At 41.1% G+C, this 27,193-nt stretch overlaps 1 protein-coding gene across 15 annotated transcripts in view; it reads left to right on the forward strand.

The window, feature by feature from the left end:
- LOC125992022 (pleckstrin homology domain-containing family A member 5) overlaps positions 1-27,193 on the forward strand; it is a 139,727-nt gene that overhangs the window by 1,138 nt on the left and 111,396 nt on the right. The window contains exon 4 of one of the 15 annotated variants that reach the window (XM_049760561.2): positions 1-27,193. This exon is cut by the window's right edge and continues 3,911 nt beyond it. The exons of the other annotated variants lie outside the window; for them this stretch is intronic. Coding sequence (XP_049616518.1) covers positions 1-52 — 52 coding nt within the window. The 3' untranslated portion in view covers positions 53-27,193. 15 annotated transcript variants of the gene reach the window in all.

A 27,193-nucleotide genomic window follows, 5' to 3' on the forward strand; every position in this document is an offset into this window, starting at 1 on the left:
TAGGCAAGGCAGATTTTCTTCCTTGTCTTCGCTACCCACTAAGATCCCTTGATGCTGGAGGAATACTCGACATTCCCTGCAAATGAACATGGCCTCTTTGTCTGATGATGTTGAAGCTGTGTCTGCGGTAATCCTCTTGATACGTACGCAAGACACATGTAGCGTAGTTCCTCAAAACAGCTTCCTACAGTAGACACTGGAAACTTAAGGCTTCAATAGACTTTTCATTTTGACTAGGCTGTATTGTTCGAACATGCTGCAAAGTCGTTCAAACACATTTGGGGAAATGGTAACGTATAGGGTGAATGCTAAAAACAGCATTTTTTTCCCCCCCATAATGCCACTGGGTATTTTATGGAAATGTTAAACAGACCGATCTCCCCATCACCTTTTATTTTTGGCGCTAACAATTTAATGATGCAGAAAACTGTAACATTTTCTATAAAAAATGTTTGCTTTCAATGTTGGTGAGCTTCGTTCTGTCCATACCGTCTGGCCTTAAGGTATTTTTTTTAGCCTACGTTTTAACAATATGTTCAAATGACTTTGCAATGATTTTGAAATAGGTTTTTGGCATTTAGCAAATGTTGTACCAATATTCGAACATTAAAACTTTACCAAATACGTTCAAATGACTTTATCAACACATTTGAAGGACATTATCAATTGTTGGAACTACGTTCTTAGCATTTAACTTACGTTTTACCAATACATTTGAGCAGCATCACTCAATAAACTAACACGCAAAGACAATTTTAATTACAATTTAGAAATGTGGATCTAAGCTGACAAAAAAATTATCTAGAATTTATACACATAATGAAATAATAATAATTAATAATAATAATAATGAAGAAAATACACATCAGTGATAAAAATCATTAAATTGTGGTTGAACAGAATTATTAAAAATAAAACAAAATTCATAAAACATGCCTGGGGCGACACGGCTCAAGTGGTAGAACTGTTGTTTGATTGTCAGCCTTTTTGATTGTCAAAGTGTCCTTGAACAAAAGAGTGATTTCCAGAGTTGCTCATGATGCTGTGTCATCACTTACTCAATGAGAAGATTTTGAGTATTTTGTAGGTAGAAAAGCTCATTCACCATTTGCTTGGACAAAATGATGGTACCCATCGAAAAGAGTGAATTATATGCAGTGATATGAAACCAGTGAATGAAAACAAATAATTGGTGACGCAAACGATCAAAACGGAAACATACTTGCGTGTCAGTAAAACAGATGGACAGTTCACAATTTTATTGAACCATTTGGCCACCCAGTAAAAGTGAATCAGTTTGGGTGCAGGTGTCAGTTCGTTTTTGGGGAATCCTGTTATTGTCCAATCGGGGTGAATTGTCTGCTGTGTCAGTTAGAATCATGTTTGTCAAGCGAGTGTGACTCAGAGCTGAACAGGCTCTTCTTGTTGGTGCATTGTTTGCGTGCTTCCTTATTAGGCTTATTGGAGTGCTGTGTGTATTTGCATGTATATTTATTGGACCTGTTTGACAGAAAAAAAATACTCCTCTCTCGCTCGCTCTCACTATGTCTCTGTCTGTCTCGCTTTCTCCAAGTGCTAATGGGTTCATTTGTTCGATGACTTTCCTGGCTAGTTTTGCCGCATGTGGTCTGTGGCCGTTATGAGAACAGCAGCTGACACATATGGTGTGCTAATATAGCTCCTCTAAAAATAGCACAGAACCGCTGCTCATCTGTATGTATGAATGCATGTAGGATGCACAAAGGCATGCGTGCACGCAGACAGGTAAACACAGTATGTAGGACGTGTGCAAAAAAAGTTGTCATCACGTCATCACACGGTAGGCTGTGAATGCAGACGTGGATTTTCTATAACCCGAGTCCACATTACGATTGTAGCATCAAGCAAAGGCAAATTTTCAGTCTCTGATCCACCGCCATAATACTAAAACATAATAATGGGATAGACATCTTGAAATTATTTGGGTTTTTTTTGCTGCTCCAAATATTTCTAATTGATAAATTAAATACGCCAATTTTGTGAAATTTTGAACGAGAGTCCAGGGCAGTCTGTTGTGCCATCAGTACAAAGGAGTTCCAATATAATAGTGGAAGGGGAGGCTTGCTTAAAAAATATTGAAAATAAGAAATACCATAATTTCAAAATCTGTTTGCTTTCAATCAAATGTTTCCCCTTTTCCCCTTTCAAACGGTTACTTAGACAATGTAGCCTTGATTCTACTTGAAGGGTTATGGTAATGTTAGCCTCTGTATCTATGCTCTCGGCCACATGTTTATTAGAATTTGGGTGATAATGCTTGAAGTGCTTTGGTGATAAGCAGTCTTTGTTGTACAATTAGTACACATCCAAAGTCAAAGTCAGCTTTATTGTCAATTTCTCCACATGCCAAAGACACACAAAGAAACCGAAATTTCGTTCCCCCCTTTCCCACGGTGACAAGACATGGCCCACAACAGACAAACAAGTAAACAAGTATAACAACAGCGTGCTGAATAAATAATGAATAAATAACACAATAAATAAATAAATAAATAAGAGGAGCAAAAAAGGAGCAAGTGCGCGTACAGCAGACATTCCAGAAAATAGCGCAACAGTGCCGCACGCTACGCTGAAGGGGGTAGAGAATTCAGGGTCCTAACAGCCTGGTGAAAGAAGCTGTTGGCGAGTCTGGTGGTTTTTTCATATTTGCAACTCAAATGGCAGACGTTCATTTGTTTAGATTGAGCTGTCAATAAATCATTGTATGAGGTAATTTCTTTTTTGTTTGATTCCATGGTGTATTTTACTGAATATCAGTAATTACAGTGCAAATCCAAATTATTGTCATATAAACATTGGACAATGATGGTTACTTAAAGTCAAAGTCAAAGTCAGCCACATGCCAAAGACACACAAAGAAACAGTAATTTCGTTCCCCCCATCCCACGGTGACAAGACATGGCCCACAACAGACAAACAAGTAAACAAGTATAACAACAGCGTGCTGAATAAATAATGAATAAATAACACAATAAATAAATAAATAAATAAATAAATAAATAAATAAATAAGAGGAGCAAAAAAGGAGCAAGTGCGCGTACAGCAGACATTCCAGAAAATAGCGCAACAGTGCCGCACGCTACGCAGAAGGGGGTAGAGAATTCAGGGTCCTAACAGCCTGGTGAAAGAAGCTGTTGGCGAGTCTGGTGGTGCAGGAGCGCAGGCTCCTGTACCTCTTCCCAGAGGGCAGAAGGTCAAACAAAGAGTGAGCCGGGTGACTCACATCTCTCGCAATCGAGGTTGCCTTGCGGGCGAGATGGGAAGTGTAAATGTCCTTCAGGGAGGGGAGCGAAGCACCAATAATCTTACCAGCCGTATTCACTATGCGCTGCAGGGCCTTCAAGTTCTGTTCAGTGCAGTTACCACCCCAGACAGCGATGCAACTGGTGAGGACGCTCTCAACGGTGCCACGGTAGAATGTAGACAGGACTGCCTGAGGAGCACATGCACGCCTGAGCTTCCGCAGGAAGTACAGGCGGCGCTGAGCTTTCTTTGCCAGTGACGAGGTGTTTGCGGACCAGGAGAGGTCCTCACTGATGTGCACCCCCAGGAACTTGGTGCAGCTTACCCTCTCCACCACAGCACTATCGATGATCAGCGGCAGGTGTTTTGTGTGACCCTTCCGGAAGTCAACAACGATTTCCTTGGTCTTGTTGACGTTCAGCAGGAGGTTGTTGTCCCTGCACCACGTATACGTATATACTCCAAGCATCAATTGGACATTTTTGTAAAAAGAAACAACATAACTCGAGGCGTCAAGTGTAACAATTATCGGTGTGTCAAAGATAAGGGGCGCTGAGAACTGTTTTGTGTCACTGGCGTTGGCGGAATAGACACTGTTTTTCAAAACAATTTTATATGTTTTGAATGAATGTTAAAAGTCATTCTTTCTTATTTGCACTGATCAGAAGTAACAACAGTTAATCTATTTTTATAACTGAAGTGCAAAGACGTTGAAACAGTAGCTGTCACATTTGAACTTAAACTCTTTTCAACTCGAAGATGTGCTGCAGGTGAGATAAAACACAATGAAAAAAGGTTTGTTGTTGCGTTTAAAGGACTAGAAATGGTTCCATCACCAGAATAATGACTTCAATATTAGGACCAATCTAGATTAAGATGTGTCTCAAGTAATAATGTGGAATTTTGACTTTCCGCCATCAAAGTTAGCCCGACGGTGCCAAAAACTATCAACAGAATGAGTCAGATGGGCATGTTAAGGATTGTTTGGCTTTGGGGTGAGGCTAAGCTAACTGAGATTTCTTTTTAGCACATTCAGCAGATGTCATAGAGACACAATACTCTTGATGAATCTAAAAGTTTGTGTTTGATTTATTTATGGAATACTGAGCAAGTCGACAGAAATCCGCCCCAAGCCGCCACAATCTGGACATTAGTGACAACTCGCTTGGGGTTTTAATTTTGTGTTGAATTTCTTATTTACTGAGTACATCGTGTCTATTTACAAATTCTTTCCCAAGGTCTTTTACAGCAAACTGTTTTGGCTGCCAAAATTTCTAAGCGCTTTCATTGGTTTGAAGCGCTTCGTGGCTAAATTATTTCACTCAACTTCAAGTGTCTACAAGAGTGGTTTCATGAACTGCATTTTCTGAGCACTTGATAATTGTATCTAACTGATGTCTCACGGTTCTTCAAGCGGTGGTCATGTAATATAAAGCCGCTAATTGTTTCAGTGCTATCATTAAAATAATCACATTAAGGAGGGAATGCTTTACAAAAATGTATTGCAATGACCTCAATTACAGCCTTATGTGGATCCTTGCTAGAGTTCTATACATTCCCAATGTCTGTGAGGCAGTGAGGGTGTCTGGGTGATTTGTGATTGGGTGAGCGTGTAGCTGGAGTGTGTAGACTTGGATGTTTCTCTTGGAGTTCTGTTGTTCATTGTCACAATAGAGATCTTGTTGACCGATCACTGCTTGTCCCCGTTTTATCGTCTGAGTAGATTCCTCACTATATTCTCTTGTCTTTCTTCTCTGTTCCCAAAAGGGCGTTTGGTGAATTTGCTAATTGACAGCTGACGTGATGATTTAGTCTTTTCAGATGGGAATGCGTAGCACTTTGATTATGCTGCGTTTCCACAGGTCATAAAAAATATTGTCATTAAATGGTTTTTATGAAATTAAAACCATAAATTGCATTAACAAACATAAAATTTTATGTTGAGAAGCATTAATCAAATTAAAAGTGGTAGACTGCTAATTAGCAGTTAGCGCCGTGCTAGGTTACTACAGCTCTCAAAGAGGTCAAGTCAAGTCAAGTTTATTTGTATAGCCCTAAATCACAAGCAGTCGCAAAGGGCTTCACATAGACAAAAATTGACAATTATTCTCAAAGCATCCCCTGATCTTAAGCTCCCAAAAGGGGAAGGAAAAACTCAAAAAATCACATTTTCTTGTCCGTGAGAGCAGCCTCGCAGCAGCATTTTGTGCTAACTGTAGACTTTTGATGTGGGACTTAGGAAGACCAGAGAATAATACATTACAGTAGTCCAGGCGCGACATGACGAACGCATGTATAATAGTTTCCGCATCACCGGTCGAGAGGATTGGACGAATCTTAGCAATATTACAAAGGTGAAAAAACGCAATTCTGGTTATATTCTTAATGTGCTTTTGAAAGGAGAGCGTTTGGTCAAATATTACCTCGAGATTAGAGTATTGCTCTGAGTGATAGTACGGTTATCTATAGTTATAGTGGTTTCCTTAAATAAGTGTTGATAACGGGTTGGACCAATTATCAACATCTCAGTTTTATCTGGGTTAAGACGAAGGAAGTTGAGAGACATCCATTGCTTGATCTCCGCAAGGCACGCCTCAAGATTACAACAATCCCGCGGATCTGAAGAGGTCTACATGTATTGTACACTAGGCGTTAGTTGTAATTTACAATAGTATATTGAATGGGCAGGGGTCCATGAGCTCATTCATGGTCCAATAATTTTGCTCTTAATTTGAAAAGAAAAATCAACAGTTCCTTTCACAATCTTCCAACATAAAACGTGGTTGCCATGTTGTGGCAGAACAATTTTCCCAACACAAATCTGACTCCCTTTTACACTGATTTTATAGCTTTTTAATCTCAAATAACTTACTAGAAAATTTCAGTATCAATGACATATTTGTCCACTTTTATGTCATTTAACAAGAGTATTAATTGTTTGATTTTACATTTAGAACAGATGTGCAGTTTGTAATATTTATAAGATTAATTTACGATTAATCAACTGACTTTGTGCTCATACAGTACAGTGTCCCGTTTATAAAGTACATATTGTAGTCATTTTACGGTAACAAATAAAGCAGTTGAGCAATCGTAGCGTTAACATTTAAGTTTTTAGACAAGAAACTGTTCATCAAAAGCAAAGCTCAAGTCAACAAATAAGATCTTGTCATAAGCCCTCAGGTCTTTGAGATGTTAAAGGTCAAAAATACTTCTATAATTCTCTGGAGGATAGGATAGCATACTTTGGGAACACTGCTGCTTTTTGTTTCCCAAAGCTCAAGAACAGTATGAGTCTCCAGAGACAATAAAAAATGGTGCACAAAATGGTCAGTTCAAGTGAACAGAATTTATGTAAACGAGCTAGTAACCCATGCGGCACGCCAGATATCTTAGTGCACACACGCTGTGTGCATTTTGGCCCATTCAAATTATAGAGCGGCAAAAACAGATACAGTTGCTCAATAGCTGTTGAACGGAATCTTCATTTGGAGGGGGGTTGCAAGCAAGTGTGTGTGTGTGTGAGTGTTTGTGGGAGCTACTGAGTACTTTGGGAATCTTGCAAAAATAAATAGAGTAACACTAATGTAGCCTCTTTGTCCCCTATGTGCAAGAAAACAATGGTGGTGCTTTCACTGCAGAAGCAGCAGCTGATTCTGGCACACTATGTACAGATCAGCAAATCGACAACAGCTAATTAAAGCAGTGCACAGGCCCTTGCACCCCCATGCCTGTGGGGTGCATTTAATTTGTGAGGTGTGGCAGAGGCAGGACTCAAAGGGACTAAGGTGTTCACAGATTTTGTTGTGGAACGTTATCTAAGCGTCTGCTTCAGAAATCTCCCTCCAAATCCCGTTTTAATAAGTTTAAATGTGTTTTGAGGCAAGACAAGGCAGCTTTATTTGTATAGAAAATTTCATACATAGGATAACTGTGTACTTCACATAAATAAATCCAACATAAAAAGCATTTACAAACAACAGAGTTAAATATATTTAAAAGTAAAGAGATGAAAAGTAGCTTACTGAAATTACTAAAACAACGTCCAGCGCAAAAACAAGATTTCTAAATAAATTATTTTAGAAAGTTTCTTAGATGGACGTCGTAGGTATGAGGGGCGTAGCATATTTTGTTTTAACCTGGATTTAAAAGCATTCACCCATGGGTTGATTTCACTTCATTTGTCAGCTTGTTTCATTTGCGTACAGCAGAACAGCTAAATGCTGCTTCACCATGTTGACTTTGAACACCGGGCTGAGGGACTCGAGTCTGTGTGTGTGTGTGTGTGAAGAAAAAAAAAACACTCGGAGCAGGGCTGGTCTGGAATGTATCTAGATGTATACATTCTTGCCATTAGGGTCTCAATAAATCTCTTGAGGGCAGGACCTCCATCACCCACGAGACGTTTGGTCTGACTCTGTCCTTGTAGAGCTGATTTCTGTTTCGTGTTTTATGCCGAGTAATCAAATTTCTCTGTCATGCCCCTATACTGTACACGCGTTGATGAACATTTGAGTTTTTAACATTGTCTATCTGTTGAGAGTACATATACTTGGAGGTTATTAGAATATCAGACAGGTTTATTTTTAAGGACTATCAGAAATGGACAAAATGGCTGCTTAAAAGCAAAATGGTGGACTTTCTGTATTTATTTTCCAGGGACAGTTTCATCACATTTTTTGTTGTTGATGTACTTATGATAGGGTAAGTTCATAATTATTCACTTATTCTTTAAACGCATTTTTAGTGGGCTGTATATGTCACTTATGAGTTAAATAAAATCATGGCTATTGCATGAATGCAGTGTCCTGAATCAATATCAGCAAGTAGATCTTAAATGATACGTATTGAACAAATAATTGAATTAGAGAAATTAGTGAATATGAGAAAACTGGTTGAAACAAAGGGCTTTACATCCAGTCGTAGTGTCATAATATTGGCTATTAGCGTAATTGCCTAAATAATTTGACCTTAATGTTGCCAATTCAACAAAAAAATACTCGTGTACTATTTGGTTTGTTTTCCCGACACGACTTGTATCTCTTACATTAGAGCTATATAGTTTTTCGAGTCCATAATTTGCTCACTATTTTCAAGATGCTTTATGGGATACATTGAGAGCACAATGCTAACTAGAAAATTAGCATTAATCTATTCTCACAACACATTCAAAGAGCATTACAAGACTGCAAAGTCACTATAAAGGCAACAATAGAGTAGATATAAAATGATTCTTAACACAGCTTATCAAATTTGTTGTTCCTTGAGGCATTCTAAAGTGGACTAAAACTTTATGTAGGTCAAAATGCTACTGTGTCAAACTCTGGTAATAGCAATTACGCAACAAAATGTACTTCCTGTTTGATTTGTTCTGCAGTGTGGTTACAGAGCCCACAAGTTTGATTCGTGCAAAAATCTCAACGGTTTCTTTGTTAGGAACACATTCAAAACGGAAAAACGGATATTATGGTGTTTTAGTCACGCAAAGAAGAAATACTGCTAGCTTGCGAGTAGCCTCTATACCAGGGGTCTCAAACTCCAGTCCTCGGTGGCCGCATTCCTACATGTTTTCCAAGTTTCCCTCGTTAAACACACCTGATTCAAATGATCAGTTCATCCTCACGTTCTGCAGGAGCCTGATAATTAAATCAGGTGTGTTTAACGAGGGAAACTTGGAAAACATGTAGGAATGCGGTCCCCGAGGACTGGAGTTTGAGACCCCTGCTCTATACAGCAGTAAACAACCATATAGCAAACAAGCCATTCCAAAGAGCAGATCGCCTTCAGGTCTCAAAAATCAAACTCCTCACCACCCACCTTTCGACACAAGACACTAACTGTGTGTTTAAAATGTTGCAGCTATAAAAGAAGCCTGAAAGCAACAACAGTAGCCGTTGTCATAAGTTAAATGTATACACAGAGCCGTGACACCCCCACCTACTGCACTCTAGCGTGAGCAAATATTAGCAAGGGTATTGCAGGATACTTCTTGATGACCGAAGTTTGACACCTGTGGAATAGTGTAAAAGTAATGGCTCAAAAATCACTTGTAATTTATTTTTTCCAATACCAAGATTTTGTTTATGGTATGGAAGATTCTTGGAAACAAATTTGTACGTGTTTCAGTGCCATGTAGTGGAGGTCTGGTTGGATGCAACTCAAACTTTCATAGCTATCACGTTGCTCCACTTTAGAGTACAAATTTGTTGAGGCTGTTTTTTTTGCCTTAGCTGCATCAAGAAGGATGAATGAACAATCAGTTTCCACAGACTTAAATATCAGTGACTCAATTATACTCGTGCTGAAAAAGTATAAGTATGATAATACAAGATTCTTCAATAAAAATATTAAATGTTAGGGATGGGCAAGTACTGATATCAGGTATCTGTATTGTATCTGTATACTGTATACTGTACCTGTACCAGCTATATTTCTAGGCATCGGTACTCGCGACGATGGCAGATACTGGTATTGAACTTCCTCTTCTGGTTATTTTACAATATGGGTGTATATATAGGTCTTTAAAATTATCTGTCAGTGTTCTTTGGGGGAAATTTTATATATCTAAAGTACTTGTGGTATCGGTACTTGGTATCGGTATTGGCGACCACTCAAGGATTGAGTGCTCGTACTGGTATTGGTCTGAAAATAACTGGCATCAGACATCCTTACTAAATGTAGCCATCTCATGCAGATTTAACAAAAGACCGCCGTTGTACCGGTTGTCCCATGGATTGATCAACATGCCTCGTCAAGCTTTAGAGATTAACTTTAGACTCAAATAAAATCCCATGGAAGAGAATCTTTGCCAAAGTGCAGTACAACAAAGCAGTACTGCAATAAATCCTTAAATCCACCCTATGCAAGGATTAGCTTCATTTTTTTATCAAATCTGTTTGAGAGATTGATAGTGTTGAGTTATTTCAACAGCGATTTTGGAGGCTGCACTTTGCATTGCACTGAGCTGTTCCAGATATTGTCCTTTTTATATATATGAATTAGTGTGGCATAATGTTACATAAATGTAAAATTCTTCATATACTTTGTAGTGCATGACACTAAACCTGTCTCGTTGATGATGACATCTAAGTCCCATATGGGTGGGTGTGTCTGATACAGCGTTTTGTTTTGTTTTTTTCTCCACTACAAATCGTTCTTAAGTAGGTCATGGGCAAGGTGGGGCAGAACTTCTCCTTAATTATTTCCTGTACAATCAGCACAGACCAAACACACGTGTTGTTTGAGTCCCATTCTTGAAATGAGATCTGCTGATTTTGTATTTGGCTCCTTAGAATTTAACAAATGCTAGATTAAATGTTTTTGCAAAACGTTTTTTATAGGGATAGTAATTTTAGACGAGAGTGTTCACTGAAGGGAAAGTGGGCCAGTAAAGGGGTCGATTACCAGAATCAGAGACATCTGAGGAAACTTGAAAGTTCTGCATTTTTTTTATTCTTATTATAATCCCTCAAGGTGAAATTCAACTGTTTATTTTGTGTAGCACACCACACACACCAGATAACACAGATGCAGGCATGCAAGAAGAGATGTCAGAGTGAATGAGGCGTGCAAACAGTTCTGCATCTCTTGAGCTGGGGCTTGGTGCCTTGCTCAAAGGGCACCTTGAAAGAAGCCAAAAAGCAGGCTAGCTTCTTAAACTGTCTGGTTCCAAAGCTTCTGCCGCTAATAAATTACTTGATGCTGCTCTTTGAGGTGTTATGTTCATCCTTTGAATATGGAACAAGCAGTGTGAACGTTCCCAGTTCAAGAACCAACGTGGACACTCAGGGTGTTTTCACACTTAGTCCCTTTCAGCCCTCGAAGCGAACTCAGATCGATGACTCAGCATTTTTTGCGCATATGTGAACGCGCCAACCGCACTCAGCCTCCTTTAAAACGAACCGTACTGAGACCGCTAAAATGTCAACGGTACGGTTCACCTAATCTGAGCATTGTGAACACAAAGCGCACTGGGTTCACTTCGCCTTTTTGCACTGTATTATAACCTCCTTGGCTTGCCGTAGATTAGTCACGTGACTGCAGGCGCAAAAACAAAACTGTAGAGAACAGAGAATCCAAAGTATGGCAGGAGCAAGTCGTGGTCGTGACCGTGGTTCTAATAGTAAACGTAGAGAAGCATGTGCCGTTCAAAGTTCTGCCACGGCACCTGGACGCGGCATAGTTTGGGGAGAAGACGAACCGGAATGTCTTTTGGAAATTTGGAACGACGACAGCATTAAATCACAACTATTTACGACCTACCGTAAAGCGAAAGTATTTCAAGAATTTTCTGAGATTGGAAAAAATCTTGCGGCACACCGCCAACAAAAATCTGTTAAGCTCCTATATTGAAATCAGTTATATTACAACGAAACACATAGAGTCCTATCCCTATATATGTATGGAGAGTCAAATAATTTAATAGAAATAAATACTAAATATTATTTAAATTGGATTCCTTTTTTTAAATAAAAGTGGCAGTTTTTTTAAAAAGGTTTTAGACGGTGTAAGAAATAAACTATTTAAAGTGATTGTGATTAAAATAAAAGAATCAACGTGATTTTGTTTACTGTTTTAGACTAGGTCTATAAATATTGCAACAATAAGAACAAAGTCACTTTTAAAGATGCTCTGCTGTTCTGACAGCAGCTGAGTGGCTATCACAGTCGAGGAGTCTCGACTTGACTGCTTATTTTACGTATGTGAAAAATAACCAATCCAGGTTCTCCGGTTGAACTGCATTCTCTGATTTCCATCGGACCACAAACGCACCACAACCGTCATAGTGTCTGTCACTGTTAGCAAAAGCACACAGCAACACACACATAAACTGAATATGTGCCGATGCAATACAATCATATCGACACAATATGAAATCTCAAGATTCTCCGATTCTCCACACATGCACGATTAGCAAGTGGCTGACCAGGCCTTGCGCGAACTGACCAGTGGTTTGGCGATCCTGTTTACAATGCGCTTCGTAATTAATATTGTACAGTCCCACGGCACAGCTGAACGTCTCTCACGGCACACCAGTGTGCCGCGGCACAGTGGTTGGGAAACACTGCTCTAGAGGACCTAGTATGAACAGAAAGAGGACTGAGGCCCCATCAAGGCTGAACTGAACCAGAAAGAGAACTCGGTCCTCTTTGAAACACACTCACAATGTGAACACAAAAAGAACTGAGTTCGTTTCCTCTTGGTCAACTTTTTGGTCCACTTAAAGAGGTCTGAGTTTGGTTCTTTTAAAAGGGTCCAGGTGTGAAAACACCCTTAAACGCATTATGTTATAGCACTGACATTGACATGTTCACAAAAATAAAAACAGACATCAATTGCATAGCATCTTAATTTGTAAAAATGAGTACAGCATTTATCAGTTTACAAAAAAAAAAAAAAAATCAGACCCAATTGAGTTAGTGTTAATATGAAATCGTTTACTTTCCTCAAAAATCGACAGTATTATGTATGGATTTCAAATGTAAGTTGAATTAAAATGGACTCATTTGTTGTACTTTGTTGTACTCATTTGTGTCTGTTCAGGTGCAGTAATGCGCTTTACAACCCGTAGCACACTATATATGGAAATTTCTAAAAATAGACCTGTTCATTGAGAATGCGATTTCTAATCCTGTGTGTGCGTGTGTGTGTGTGTGTGTGTGTGTGCGTGTGTGCGTGTGTGCGTGTGTGCGCGTGTGCGCGTGTGCGCGTGTGCGTGTGTGTGTGCGTGCATATCGTATTGCACCTAAATATATACGTATATATATATATATAATATATATATAGATATATATATATATATAGATATATAGGTGCAATACAATTCATGGACAGTACATTATGAAATGGGTTCAATGCAATTTGAATTTTAAAGAATTTATGGGAATGATAGTTGGATAATTGTGATGTAGTATTGTGAATCCTCAGTCTGCAATTCGTCAAAACGGATTTACCAATTCAAATTCATTCATTATACTCCTTTTATTAGTCTTTTTTTCCCTTCTAAAAATTCGAATTTACGTTATTCATAAGGTTACTCGCGCAGAAGAACTGAATCAAAATATCCTTCATTCATCTCCCTGGCCCAGAATTTAATAAAATAGATATTACTTATGTCTCTACGTCACAAATATTTTAACTATATTAACGATTATATTATTATGCATTTGGTTTCATCTGACATGTTATTGTTAATTATATTCACATTCTCTTTTAATATTTTTTTCTTCATGCAAATCAAACAGCCATCGATGATGTACAGTTGTACACTGTATAATGTTGCAAGGGAATGTGAATCTTTATTTTCTTGATGAATAGGTGTCTAGCAGAAAAACAAAAACCATGAAATACCAGATGAAAAATACACATAAGGCTGATGAAAGCCGGACATGACTTTCAATGACCTCTGCCGGATTCTTTCAGCAGTGCTGGAATTTTGTTCCATAGGATTATGATGTACGTTTATGGTCACACGTTCCCTTTTACATTTATGGATGCCCTCTAACAGTAATGACTTCAGGCTTGGAGGTCAATGCTGAAGCACATCAAGACAAGGGGGAAAGTTTCGAAGATGCTCATGAATTAACCGAAAAAGATGTATCGTATAGCATGCCAAATAGAAGCATATTACCGAGTTGTACATACGAGCTGTCCGTGGTCAATGAGTCGTGCAATTCACATTAGTTCTTGCAGCTACGAGCTGCTGTCTACATCAATGCACGAGCCGCTAATCATTTGTGGGCCCAAGGCAAACATAGTCATACAGATGTTAGCAGTTCGTCACGCCGCCTCAACATGGCTGCCTTGTAAACATAATAGGCTATGCCACGAAACTGTGGCTCAGATGAGCCAGCATAAACTACATGACCAAATAGATGGAATACAGCACTGTAGAAATAAGTATAGCCCAAACAACAAAACTAAAAAATCTGTCAATCAGCAAAAACTCTTTTGTGTAAACCACCATCTTGTTGCTCCGACTGGTAATTACAAATCTTTTTGGGTGGGTGAATCACTCTTGGACTTTTGGTATTTGACGGAGGGCACCGACCCTTTCACCCGTAATTATCGGAGGTTTGCTGTAATTGTATCTTTGACTTTGACTTCATATTTGTCATTCTATTGCCAAAGAGATTTTTCATGTGCGCAGAACACAGCTCGATTTGGATCATGTTCAAATCGAGTTGCTAACAGTGTTTGTGCTATCTACCTTAATATTGTCTCATTTGATTAATTTTAATGAAGTTAAAGCAATTGGCAGCAAGCCAGTGGTGGGTTCCTTTCGTGCAGGGATAACGGTGGCAGAGGTCAGGTAGACCGAGATGGTAGCCAAGGTCAGGGACAATCAGACCCTGCTGAGTAAAAGCTATGTGCGTCCAAACGCATATATTTTTCCAAGATTACCTTGCCTCCCTTTGAGAACTCTGCACGAGAAAAAGAACTTGATATCTAGAAAGGCTGCACACATGGAGAGTTGTCAGAATTCTGTCATGATCATACCAGAGTTTTCAACAAAGCTAAGGTTGGGAAGAGTAAGTGGTTTATTATATCTAGTGTCTTACACTTAATAATAATTTTCTAATTATTTTAGGACCACAAACACCATTACAGTTATCCCAAGAGTCTGAGGACCCCAGCGAAAACCATTGCCTTGGGCTTAAACAGGCGGCTCCAATTGAACTTTGAAGGATCATACATGTTTTTTTTTCTGGTCTTGGTTTTGACTTGATTGCATCTCCTTAAAGTCTTGGTTTTGTTGTTGCTCTATGCGGTCTTGAAATTATTGTCACTGGTGATGTCAGTGGTCATGATGTGGTCAGTGAACACTGGAACACAGAACTTTTAGATATCTGATCTGCCAGAATCCAAATAGCTAATTAAGATATCATCCCCGAAAACAATAGGAAACGGCCGAGATCTGATGTTTTTGTCCAATCTCTGAACCTTATTGTTTTTGCTCTCATCTCATTTTGGGAGCAGAGGACTAGCAGGGTAAATGGGAGCTTCTGTCTTTTCCTGCACATTGGGCACATTATCTTCCCAGAATGAATAGATAATCTGCTACTGAGGATGGCCAGGATTACAATGATCAAGGGGATCTCATCCAGGCTATGCCAAATTGATGAAATTCTCTTGATCCAGTCCAGCAGGTGATTGGCTGTTTGCAATATGTTCATGTTTTCATTCTGGTTTTGTGAAGAGTTGAGCTAAAAGCACGCAAATCCACTTGGCATTGTGCGCACGTGTATTCGTACATGTGAGCCTGGAAGCATTTGTGCAGAACAAACAAACGCACAACATGAATAGGATTTTGAGGCGATCCTTCCCTTCTGGAATCAATAGGAGGCTTATGGTTTGTGATTATGGATTTAAAAGCAGCAGATGGAAGCACAAACAAAACTTGACTGTTTAGAATAACTCAAGCAGAAGCGTTTTTTTCGTTACAAAGCAGAAAGTTAAGGGTAATATTCACATCAATTAAATGGGTACTGTCATTCGAGTTGAGTTTGCTTTTCGTTGATTCACTTTCCCTAATTTTTCTTTAGGGAGGGACTTTAACTCGCAGTTTTTTTCATAGTTTGGTAGGGGGCGCGACTTATCAGGAGCGACTTATATGTGAAATTATTAACATATTTGATCATTAACACATGACTTACTTACTAGTATAGTTAATCACTTCACATGTTGTTTTCACTTTAAACTACATGAGAGCGGGCTAGGCCTGTGGAATAATTGCAACTGCAATTAATGATGAGTCTGAATCCATCCACTGACTTCTGGAGTCAGTGGAGTTTTTAAGTGTTACAGACGACAAAGATTTTGACCTATTGCCTATTCATGTCTTTTCTTGGTGTTAGATTTTGTCAAATAAAGTTCCCCCAAAAATGCGACTTGTAATCTGGTGCGATTTTTTTCCTTCTTTATTATGCATTTTATGGCTAGTGCGACTTGTACTCCGGAGCGACTTATAGTCCGGAAAATACGGTACATTTTCCCTATGATTAGGGTTTATTAAAGGCATTACCGCCGACAGCTCAGAAACTTCTCAGTTTTTGTATACTGCGCATGCGCAGAACCCTCCTCCCCACCCATCGCTGTTGTTTTTTAGAAACTGCCTCCACACTCACATGCACAAGCGCCATATTTCTTAAAGACGTCAAAAACAGACTTTCTCTTGCGAGAACCTACATCCTCACGACGTTCATCAGTCATTTTCACTCAGAAGTCAAGCAGGGAACGCTACAATTAAACCAGTGTCCAAAATTCGAAGAGTTTTAATCACAAGTTACGTGCATGCGCAGAGGGATGTGAGCGAGCATGGAACAAGGAAATACAACCCGGAAAACTGATTGATTTGATTGATTGATTGATTGATTGATTGATTGATTGATAAGTAAATTGACCAATGTTTCCATTATTCACACCTACAATGATTGCTTAAGGTTTTTCTGGTCCTACAGAGTGCCCGGTTCATATACACTGCTCAAAAAAATTAAAGGAACAGTTTTTTTATCACGGTATGACATGAATTCAATTAGACTTTTCTGATAAGGTTTTGGTCAGGTAGGTGGCAGAAGGAGTTGTTAATCAGTTTCAGCTGCATTGGTGTTGATGGAATTAACAACAGGTGCACTAGAGGGGCAACAACGAGATGGTCCCCAAAACAGAACAGGTTTTGCATGTGGAGGCCATTTCAAGTTCCTCCCTCTTGATCTTTTTTAAATGTTTTTCCACAAGTGTTGGCTTTAGCTAGAGTCATTATCACGACTGGGAGCATGAGGCGATTTCTTAACCCACCTGAAGTTGCGCAGATTGTCCAACTCCTCCAGGATGGCACATCCATGCATGCTGTTGCAAGAAGATTTGATGTGTCTCCCAGTACAATCTCCAGAGCATGGAGGAGATTCCAGGAGACAGGCAGTTACTCTAGGAGAGCTGGACAGGACCCGTAGACGGTCCTCATCCCATCAGCAGGACCGATATCTGCTGCTTTGTGCAAGGAGGAACAGGTTGAGCACTGCCCGAGCTCTACAGAATGACCTACAGCAGGCTACTGGTGTGAATGTCTCTGCCCAAACAGTCAGAAACAGACTTCACGAGGGTGGCCTCAGGGCACGACGTCCTGTAGTGTTTCCTGTGCTCATTGCTCAGCACCATGGAGCTCGATTGCAGAGATGGGGACTCGAGTCACTGTGACTTGGACTCGAGTCGACTCGAGTCGCTGTTTTGATGACTTGTGACTTGACTTCAGTGTTATTTAGTTTATGTTTTCAGTTTGAATATAAAATTAATAATACATTTAAAAAAATAATATCGATAACACGGTAGGAGCGCAGGCTGAGAATGGCGTTGTCATGATTGGATCACTACACTGTCAATCAATCAGTCGCGCCCTCTCTACCTACCGAACGTGTTTATTGGAGAATCACGCCCCTTTATATCAGACATGCGCAAACATGTCAGCGGGAGTCGTACCGCGAGTCATCACCTTCGGCTATCGCTATTACTTTTATGACGGCAAAAGACGGACAGCACAGTGTGAGATATACAACAAAAATATTTCTGACAATGTTGAAAATTGAAGTTTATAGAGCTCTGGTGTCTCCAGATGTTACAGATGAAACATAAAATGTTTCTAATGCTCTTTGTGTTTCTTCTTTCAGATTGTTTTCTGATTATTTTTTCATATTTGCAACTCAAATGGCAGACGTTCATTTGTTTAGATTGAGCTGTCAATAAATCATTGTATGAGATAATTTCTTTTTTGTTTGATTCCATGGTGTATTTGACTGAATATCAGTAATTACAGTGCAAATCCAAATTATTGTCATATTTTTTAAACATTGGACAATGATGGTTACTTAAAGTCAAAGTCAAAGTCAGCTTTATTGTCAATTTCTCCACATGCCAAAGACACACAAAGAAACAGAAATTTCGTTCCCCCCATCCCACGGTGACAAGACATGGCCCACAACAGACAAACAAGTAAACAAGTATAACAGCGTGCTGAATAAATAATGAATAAATAACACAATAAATAAATAAATAAATAAATAAATAAATAAATAAATAAATAAATAAATAGATAAATAGATAAATAAATAAATAAGAGGAGCAAAAAAGGAGCAAGTGCGCGTACAGCAGACATTCCAGAAAATAGCGCAACAGTGCCGCACGCTACGCAGAAGGGGGTAGAGAATTCAGGGTCCTAACAGCCTGGTGAAAGAAGCTGTTGGCGAGTCTGGTGGTGCAGGAGCGCAGGCTCCTGTACCTCTTCCCAGAGGGCAGAAGGTCAAACAAAGAGTGAGCCGGGTGACTCACATCTCTCGCAATCGAGGTTGCCTTGCGGGCGAGATGGGAAGTGTAAATGTCCTTCAGGGAGGGGAGCGAAGCACCAATAATCTTACCAGCCGTATTCACTATGCGCTGCAGGGCCTTCAAGTTCTGTTCAGTGCAGTTACCACCCCAGACAGCGATGCAACTGGTGAGGACGCTCTCAACGGTGCCACGGTAGAATGTAGACAGGACTGCCTGAGGAGCACATGCACGCCTGAGCTTCCGCAGGAAGTACAGGCGTCGCTGAGCTTTCTTTGCCAGTGACGAGGTGTTTGCGGACCAGGAGAGGTCCTCACTGATGTGCACCCCCAGGAACTTGGTGCAGCTCACCCTCTCCACCACAGCACCATCGATGATCAGCGGCAGGTGTTTTGTGTGACCCTTCCGGAAGTCAACAACGATTTCCTTGGTCTTGTCGACGTTCAGCAGGAGGTTGTTGTCCCTGCACCACGTGGTCAGAAGGTCAACTTCCGACCTGTACAGAGTCTCGTCGGCCTTCGTGATGAGACCCACCAGAGTCGTGTCGTCAGCAAACTTCACTATGCGGTTGTCGCTGTAGGTCGCAGTGCAATCATGCGTCAGCAGGGTGAAGAGCAATGGACTGAGGACGCAGCCCTGGGGGGCCCCCGTGCTCAGCGTGATGCTGGCGGAGATTTTGTCGCCAACACGCACCACCTGAGGCCTCTGACAGAGGAAGTCCAGTAGCCAGTTGCAGAGGGAGGTACTGAGGCCCAGCTCGTCGAGTTTGCAGATGAGTCGCTGCGGCACAATGGTGTTGACGGCAGAGCTGAAGTCCACAAACAGCAACCTCACATAAGAGTCCTTTCTCTCCAGGTGTGTGAGGGCCGAGTGGAGGGCAGAGCAGATGGCATCCTCAGAGGACCGCTTGGCACGGTACGCAAACTGGAAAGGGTCAATGGCGGGGGGGAGAACGGATTTGATGTGCTCCATGACAAGCCGCGCAAAGCACTTCATGATGATAGGCGTCAGTGCCACGGGGCGGTAGTCATTGAAGCAGGACGGTGCAGGTTTCTTCGGCACAGGAACGATGGTGGCAGCCTTGAAACACGAGGGGACGATGGCCTGCTGCAGGGAAACGTTAAAGATGTCCGTGAAGACACCCGACAGCTCCCCAGCGCAGTCCTTCAGCGCTCGACCCGGGATGTTGTCAGGGCCCGCCGCCTTACGGGTGTCAATAGCGGCAAGCGCCCTCCTCACACCGTCGGCAGAGAGGCGCAGGGGCTGCTCGTGTGGGGGGGGGGGTAGTGTTCTTCAGAGGGCAAGTGCTGTTCTGGGCGTCGAAGCGAGCAAAGAAGCGGTTCAGATCGTTCAGCAGACGGATGTCGCCCTCATAGCTCCTCGGCGCGGGCTTGTAGTCCGTGATGGTCTGAATGCCCCGCCAAAGGCTACGTGCGTCCTTGCTGTCCTTGAAGTAGGTGGAGACCTTGCACGAGAACGCCTTCTTCGCTTCTTTGATGCCTCGGGACAGGTCGGCCCTCGCTGTCCTCAAGCCAGCCTCATCCCCTGCTCTGAAAGCCTTGTCTGAGGACAGCCCCTGTCAGCCACGGCTTCCAGTTCGCTCGAGTGACGACGGATTTCAAGCAAGTCACGTCATCGATGCACTTCGTGATGTAAGAGGTAACAGAGTCAGTATACTCCTCTATGTCCGTCCGATCGTTATAGGTGGCTGCCTGCTTAAACAAGTCCCAGTCAGTGGTGTCAAAGCAGTCACGAAGTGCATCGGAGGCACCCTCAGGCCAGACCCGAACCCGCCTCCGAACCGGCCTGGATGCCTTCACCAATTGTCTGTATGCGGGCAAAAGCAAAACGGTGAGATGGTCAGAAAGCCCAAGATGGGGGAGGGGGGTGGCTTTGAAAGTAGACCAGGTCCAGGAATCTGTCTCCACGTGTCGGAAAAGTAACATGCTGGTGAAGCCTCGGGAAAACAGACTTCAGGTTGGCATGATTGAAGTCTCCAGCGAAGATGGTGAAACCGTCAGGGTGCGCTGTCTGCTGTTCACTGACAGCCTGATACAGTTCACCAAGCGCCGCGATCCTGTCGCCTTCGATGTTGGTAGGCGGGATGTATACCGCGACTAGCAGAATCGCGGTAAATTCCCTCGGCAGATAAAGTTACTGATATCATGTCTTTTCACTACTAGGATCAGATTCTGCGGGTAAAATTGTAATAATAAGGTGACTTGACTTGGACTTGATCTATTTAAGGACTTGACTTGGACTTGGCTTGACTTATTGAAGGACTTGAGTTGACTTGCCGAAGAAAAAAATGACTTGGGACTTACTTGAGACTTGAAGGTTAAGACTTGAGACTTACTTGAGACTTGCACATGTGTGACTTGGTCCCATCTCTGCTTGATTGGCATTTGCCATAGAACACCAGAATTGGCAAGTCCGCCTCTGGCATCCTGTGCTTTTCACAGATGAGAGCAGGTTTACCCTGAGCACCTGTGATAGACGTGAAAGGGTCTAGAGAAGCCAAGGAGAGCGCTATGCTGCCTGCAACATCACTCAGCATGACCGGTTCGGTGGTGGGTCAGTGATGGTCTGGGGAGGCATTTCCATGGAGGGACGAACAGACCTCTACAGGCTAGAGAACGGCAGTCTGACTGCCATTAGGTATTGGGATGAAATCCTTGCACCCATGGTCAGACCCTACGCTGGTGCAGTAGGTCCTGGGTTCCTCCGGATCCACGACAATGCCCGGCCTCATGTGGCAAGAGTATGCAGACAGTATCTGGAGGATGAAGGAATTGACACAATTGAATGGCCCTCACGATCACCTGATCTAAACCCGAAAGAACACCTCTGGGACATAATGTTTCGGTCCATCAGACGCTGCCAGGTTGCTCCTCAGACTTTACAGGAGCTTGCTGATGCCCTTAGACAGATCTGGGAGGACATCCCACAAGACACCATCTGTCGTCTCATTAGGAGCATGCCTTGACGTTGTCAAGCATGCATACAAGCTCGTGGGGGCCATACAAGATATTGAAAAGAATTTTGAGTTGCAGAAATTGAATTTAGGCAAAATGGACAAGCCTGCCACATCATTTTTTCACTTTGATTTGTGGGGTGTCTATATACTGAGCCCTCTGTAGGCTGAAAACTTTTATTTCCATCAAAAGATGTGGCATCCTTTTGTTCCTGAGACATTAAACCAGGTATGGGCAAACTACGGCCCGCGGGCCACATCCGGCCCACGGGACCGTTTAATCCGGCCCGCCAACCCTAAATAAATTGTATTATTAAACTTTTTTTTTTTTTCGGTCATTTTGCCTGCAATGACTGCGTTTCCCCAGTAGATGGGGAACCACTCGCCTGCGCATTTACTACCGGAAGCCGTGTCAGAAAGCTCGGTGCACACTCACAAGTGCGTGTACGTACTCAGTAGTACGGAAATGGCGCACTCGCGCTCTATTTGTCTCAGTGCCGAATTTAGAGCGTGGGCTGTGACGACAGCATTCTTGGAATTTGCGCGCCGAGCTTTCGGATACAGTTTTACGCTAAAGCCACCCACAAACCTTCCCCTGGAATCCTTCCATTAAAATGAGTCGCCCAAGGAAAAGCAAGGTGGACACTGAGTGCCGAGTGTTTAAAAAGAGTGGCCAATTTGGCTCGACGTACGTGACGTGATGTTCAGCCACATGAACATCAACATCAACCCGTCACAGATCTAGGTAAACGGACCAACACCTCGGATCTCTCCTAAGAATTGCCACAACAAATTTTACTCCAGACTATGACACACTAGAAAAAAAAAGGGAGACCAACAACACTGTTCCCACTGAAAATGAAGGGGAGGCTTTCAAGTTTGTTGTAAAAAAATGCATTTTGAATATGAGCTGTACAAATAGCAGGGATTGAAACTAGCGACCATTCTCATTTTCAAACAATGCAGGATGCTCAAGGACATTGATGCACCCACCTGTTTGTGACTAATCTTAACCTGTAAAGTTCTTAAGGCTTACTTTAAGGAAGTGTTTCCCGTTTCCTCACCTCTGTTACCAGGTGTTTTTGAGTTAAAACTCTGCTCTGATTTTCAGATACCCCTCACCGTGTTGCCGTTTTGATTACTTTATTTGGATGTATGCTTTCACCGATTCTTCAAGATGATATATTTGGTCAGAATGTTTGCCGTTTGATGTGATCTCATAAGATAAACATACATCTTTCATTAATCTAACCTGCAGGCACTGAAGTGATGGAGACTGTTATTCATAATAACAGTGTCATATTTTATGAGAATCACTGATAGCAGTTTTTTAGGGATGTTTTTTTTTTTTAATGCTGTTAATAAATGCATTTGTTTTCAAAAAACTTTTTTTGAATATCCATGCGTTACTACCTACTAAAGGCCCAAATCTTTTATGCAATGACCTTTACAGGTCGTTTATATTACTTCACACAAACACTACATCCAACTGCTCCTGGTTCGGCCCCCTGGTCAAAATTTAGAACCCAATTCGGCCCGCAAGTCAAAAAGTTCGCCCACCCCTGCATTAAACTGTCCATATCAGTATAGATATCCAACTTTTTTTTTTCACCATTGAAATCTGATGTGTTTTCAAAGTGTTCCTTTAATTTTTTTTGAGCAGTGTATATTAATATATATATTTTAAGATGACCTATTTAACAGTCAGTTTGTGTTATGTAGGTAGAAATTTGAGAAATATTACCAAATAAATTCTAAATAAGCTCCTCTCTAATACCTTTAACCAATATACCTTTCTAATACCTTTCTTTGTTTGATATTATTTATTTAAAAACAACAAAACAACAGTTGAGCAATATCACACAAAATAGATTGTCTTATTTTGATTAAACACAAAAAAAATAATCAGTCTGCTTTCATGTAGAACTAGAGAAATAAAAGAATTACGTACATTTTGAAATTTTTTGTTAAACAATGTCTCTAACAATTATTCGATTACTTGGTGATTAACTTGACAACCGGTTTGCTGTCGATTAATTCACCTTCGAGTTCCTATAATTATCTAAGGTGACTAAATTGGTGTCAAAAGCCTTTCTAATAAGATTTGGTTCTAAGGATGTGCAGTATAGTGACACATCCAAATTATCTTTTGTAAACTGGGAAGGGGCCTGACATGTTGTAGATTAGCTTGAATTGATGATTAAACTGATGTGAGTTTATAGGTCTTTTTTGTTATTCGTGATAGGGTTTATAGTCCCTATCCCCCGCAAACACTGTTTTTAGATGTGGTCTTTTCAGACATGACGTTCCTGCTTTTTTTACACACCGCGGGTGGAGGATGTGGAGCTATTCGCATAAAGCATTACATTCAAGGAGAAAATCACCCCCGTCACAGACTATAGTCATAAATCAGATGATGTTAGCTGTGCAGTAAAGCACCACTGTTCTCCCTCTGGGCTCAGCAGATAGGTGTCTAACCACTACTACTGCCCATTCATGCCGTAATGTTATTTCTACTTTATTGGATAGAAGAAACCTGGACTACAGCGACAAGAATACTCAAAGAAAATAATGTGCTGCACTACTGGATGGACAGCAGGAATTTGAAGGTTCTGAAGTTTGTAAGATGAAAGCTTCACTTGTTATGTAATATTAATTCATACTTTGCTCTTGCAAAACTTGCATAAGTGGTAAATGAGTTATCACAAATTCTTTTTGACAGGAGAGTGACAGACAGCCTTGAGGTGTAATACAGGATTACAAGCAATGTGCTAGCTGTGAAGCTAAAGCTCAGTCTCAGTCTGCTGTCCTAAGAAAGTAAAGAAGTCAAGGAAAACTTCTAAACTAATGCTAACACAATGCAAAATTCCTCTGACGGGCTAACAAAATTAGTGTCAATAAAACAATGTAGCAACACAGACACAGGGCTGGAGCTATCAAATATTTTGGTATTTCTATTCTATTGATAATTGGGTATTCAGATAAAAAATAAAATATATACAGTTAAACCTCTACATACGAATTTAATTAGTTCCGGGACCTACTTCGTATGTTGAAATAGTCGTATGTTGGATCAAACATTCCCATAAGAATACACTGTAATTCGTTTAATTCGTTCCACAGCCAAAAAAACAAGTATAACTCCTTAATAAATACTCCTTAATCAATAGTTGTATATTGGAACAAACATTCCCATAAGAATACACTGTAATTTGTTTAATTTGTCCCACAGCCAAAAAATAGCAATAAGCAATAGCATAGCAATAAGGCAAGGCAAGTTTATTTCTATAGTACATTTCAGCAACGAGGCAATCCAAAGTGCTTCACACAAAACATGAAATGCATCAAAGAAAAAGAAAACATTAAAATCATCAGGGCACAGTTAAAAAAACAAAAAAACAAAAAAACATTAAAAACAATTGATTAAAATAAAAATAATAATAAAACAGGAACGGAGTTACAGTGCAGTGTAAATTAAAACAGTGTTTCCCAACCGCTGTGCTGCGGCACACAAGTGTACCGTGACGAATCATCAGGTGTGCCGCCCAGTTTCGTCTAATTGGTTCAAAGTGAGATGCATGTAGTGATAGACAGGGCAATTAAATGCTCTTCCAATAGAGGGCAGTGTGTCAGCGCGATATGTCTACTCTAGCAGTAGGAAGTTCATAGTTATCCTCGAGTGAGACAGTGCAGGTAATAGCAATGGATAAATATTTGAAAAGAAAAAGTACTCAATCTGACCTGGGTCCTGAAGAAAATTCTGACCCAGATGAAGGCCCTAGCATGAGCACTGGTCAGAAGAAAGCAAAAAAGGTGAGTTTAAGACAATATAATGAAGGCTATCTTGCCTTTGGATTTACTTTTACCGGAGAAAAAAAGTGCGGCAACTCCGCTATGCTTGGTGTGCGGGGAAAAGTTGTCCAACAGTGCCATGGTTCCCAGTAAACTCAAACGCCATTTAGATACAAAACACCCGTCACTACAAAACAAGAGTATGGACTATTTTGTTCAACTGCGTGAACGAACTGGGAAACAGGCAGAGCTACTGAGGAAAACCACCAAGACGGGTGAGAAAGCTCTTAGAGCTAGTTACCAAGTTGCTGAACTCATCGCCAAATCAAAACAGGCACACACCGTAGGAGAGACGTTAATAATGCCCGCCTGCAAAATTATCTTGAAAGAGATGCTCGGCCCTGGCGCTGTTAAAGAAATAGCCCAAGTCCCTCTATCAAATAATACAATTTCCAGACGTATTCAAGACATGTCTGCAGACATTGAGAAGACAGTTTTGGAAAAGTTACACATTAGTGGAAAATTCGCTTTGCAAGTTGATGAATCTACGGATATCAGTGGACACGCGCAGCTTCTGGCAAATGTGCGCTTTGTAGACGGAGACACCATCAGTGAAAACTTTATGTTTTGCAAGGATTGCCAGAAAGAACAACAGGAGAAGAAATTTTTCGAGTTGTATCAGAGTACATTGAACAAGGAGGACTAAAGTGGCAAGACTGCGTAAGTGTTTGCACCGATGGAGCAGCTGCCATGCTCGGGCGCACCAAAGGATTTGGAAACAGAGTGAAAGAGCAAAATCCAAAAGTCATCGCGACGCATTGTTTTCTGCACCGGGAAGCACTTGTTGCCAAAACATTACCAGCAAACCTAGCTCCTGTAATGGAAGATGTTGTGCGCATGATAAACTTTGTGGAGACGAGACCAGTAAAAAGCCGCATGTTTACATCATTGTGTGAGGAAATGGGGCAGGAGCATAAAGTGTTATTGCTCCACATGGAGGTCCGGTGGCTTTCCCGTGGCAAAGTTTTAAGTCGTGTTTATGAGCTAAGGGAGGAACTCAAAGTGTTTTTGACAAATGAGAAGCATGATGACGCTAACTTGCTCTCAAATGATGAGTGGTGTGCAAGACTGGCATATCTGGCAGATATATTTAAACATCTGAATGACTTGAACACGCGAATGCAAGGTCGAAACGAAAACCTGCTCACAAGTACAGATAAAATACAGGGGTTTCATTCAAAGGTGCTGCTCTGGGAACAACACGTGGAAAGTGCCAACCTAGAAATGTTCCCAAACACCCAGAAATGGCAGAGTGTCAACAGAGCTGCACTGTGCGAGACAATAGGTAAAAAGTTTGGAGCAGAAGTTGTCATGATATTTCCCTTCACTTTCCACTGATTGCCTTGACTGGGTGAGGAACCCATATAGCTCAACTGCAGTTGGAAGGGACATGACTTTGCAGGAGCAGGAAGAAATAACTGAACTGAGACAAGATCGTGGTCTTAAGCTGCGCTTTTCGGATGTACTGGCATATCTGTACCCAGGACAGTTTTTGGCTGACTGCTGCCAAGGAGTTCCCTATTCTGGGAAACAAAGCAATTTCAGCTCTTCTCCCTTTCTCCACAACCTATCTATGTGAGCTGGGCTTTTCAAGCATGACTACTTTAAAGACTAAGAAAAGAGAATGACTCAGAGCTGTTGAGGAAGATCTTCGTGTTTGTCTTTCTTCAATTCCTGGAAGAATATCAGCGTTGTGTTCAACCAAACAGGGCCAAATTTCACACTGAGTAAGTGAATTGACAATAAATGTTCATTATATTTCATTATATA

This window comes from Syngnathus scovelli, chromosome 22 (genome assembly GCF_024217435.2).
Source record: "Syngnathus scovelli strain Florida chromosome 22, RoL_Ssco_1.2, whole genome shotgun sequence".
Taxonomy (NCBI): Eukaryota; Metazoa; Chordata; class Actinopteri; order Syngnathiformes; family Syngnathidae; genus Syngnathus; species Syngnathus scovelli.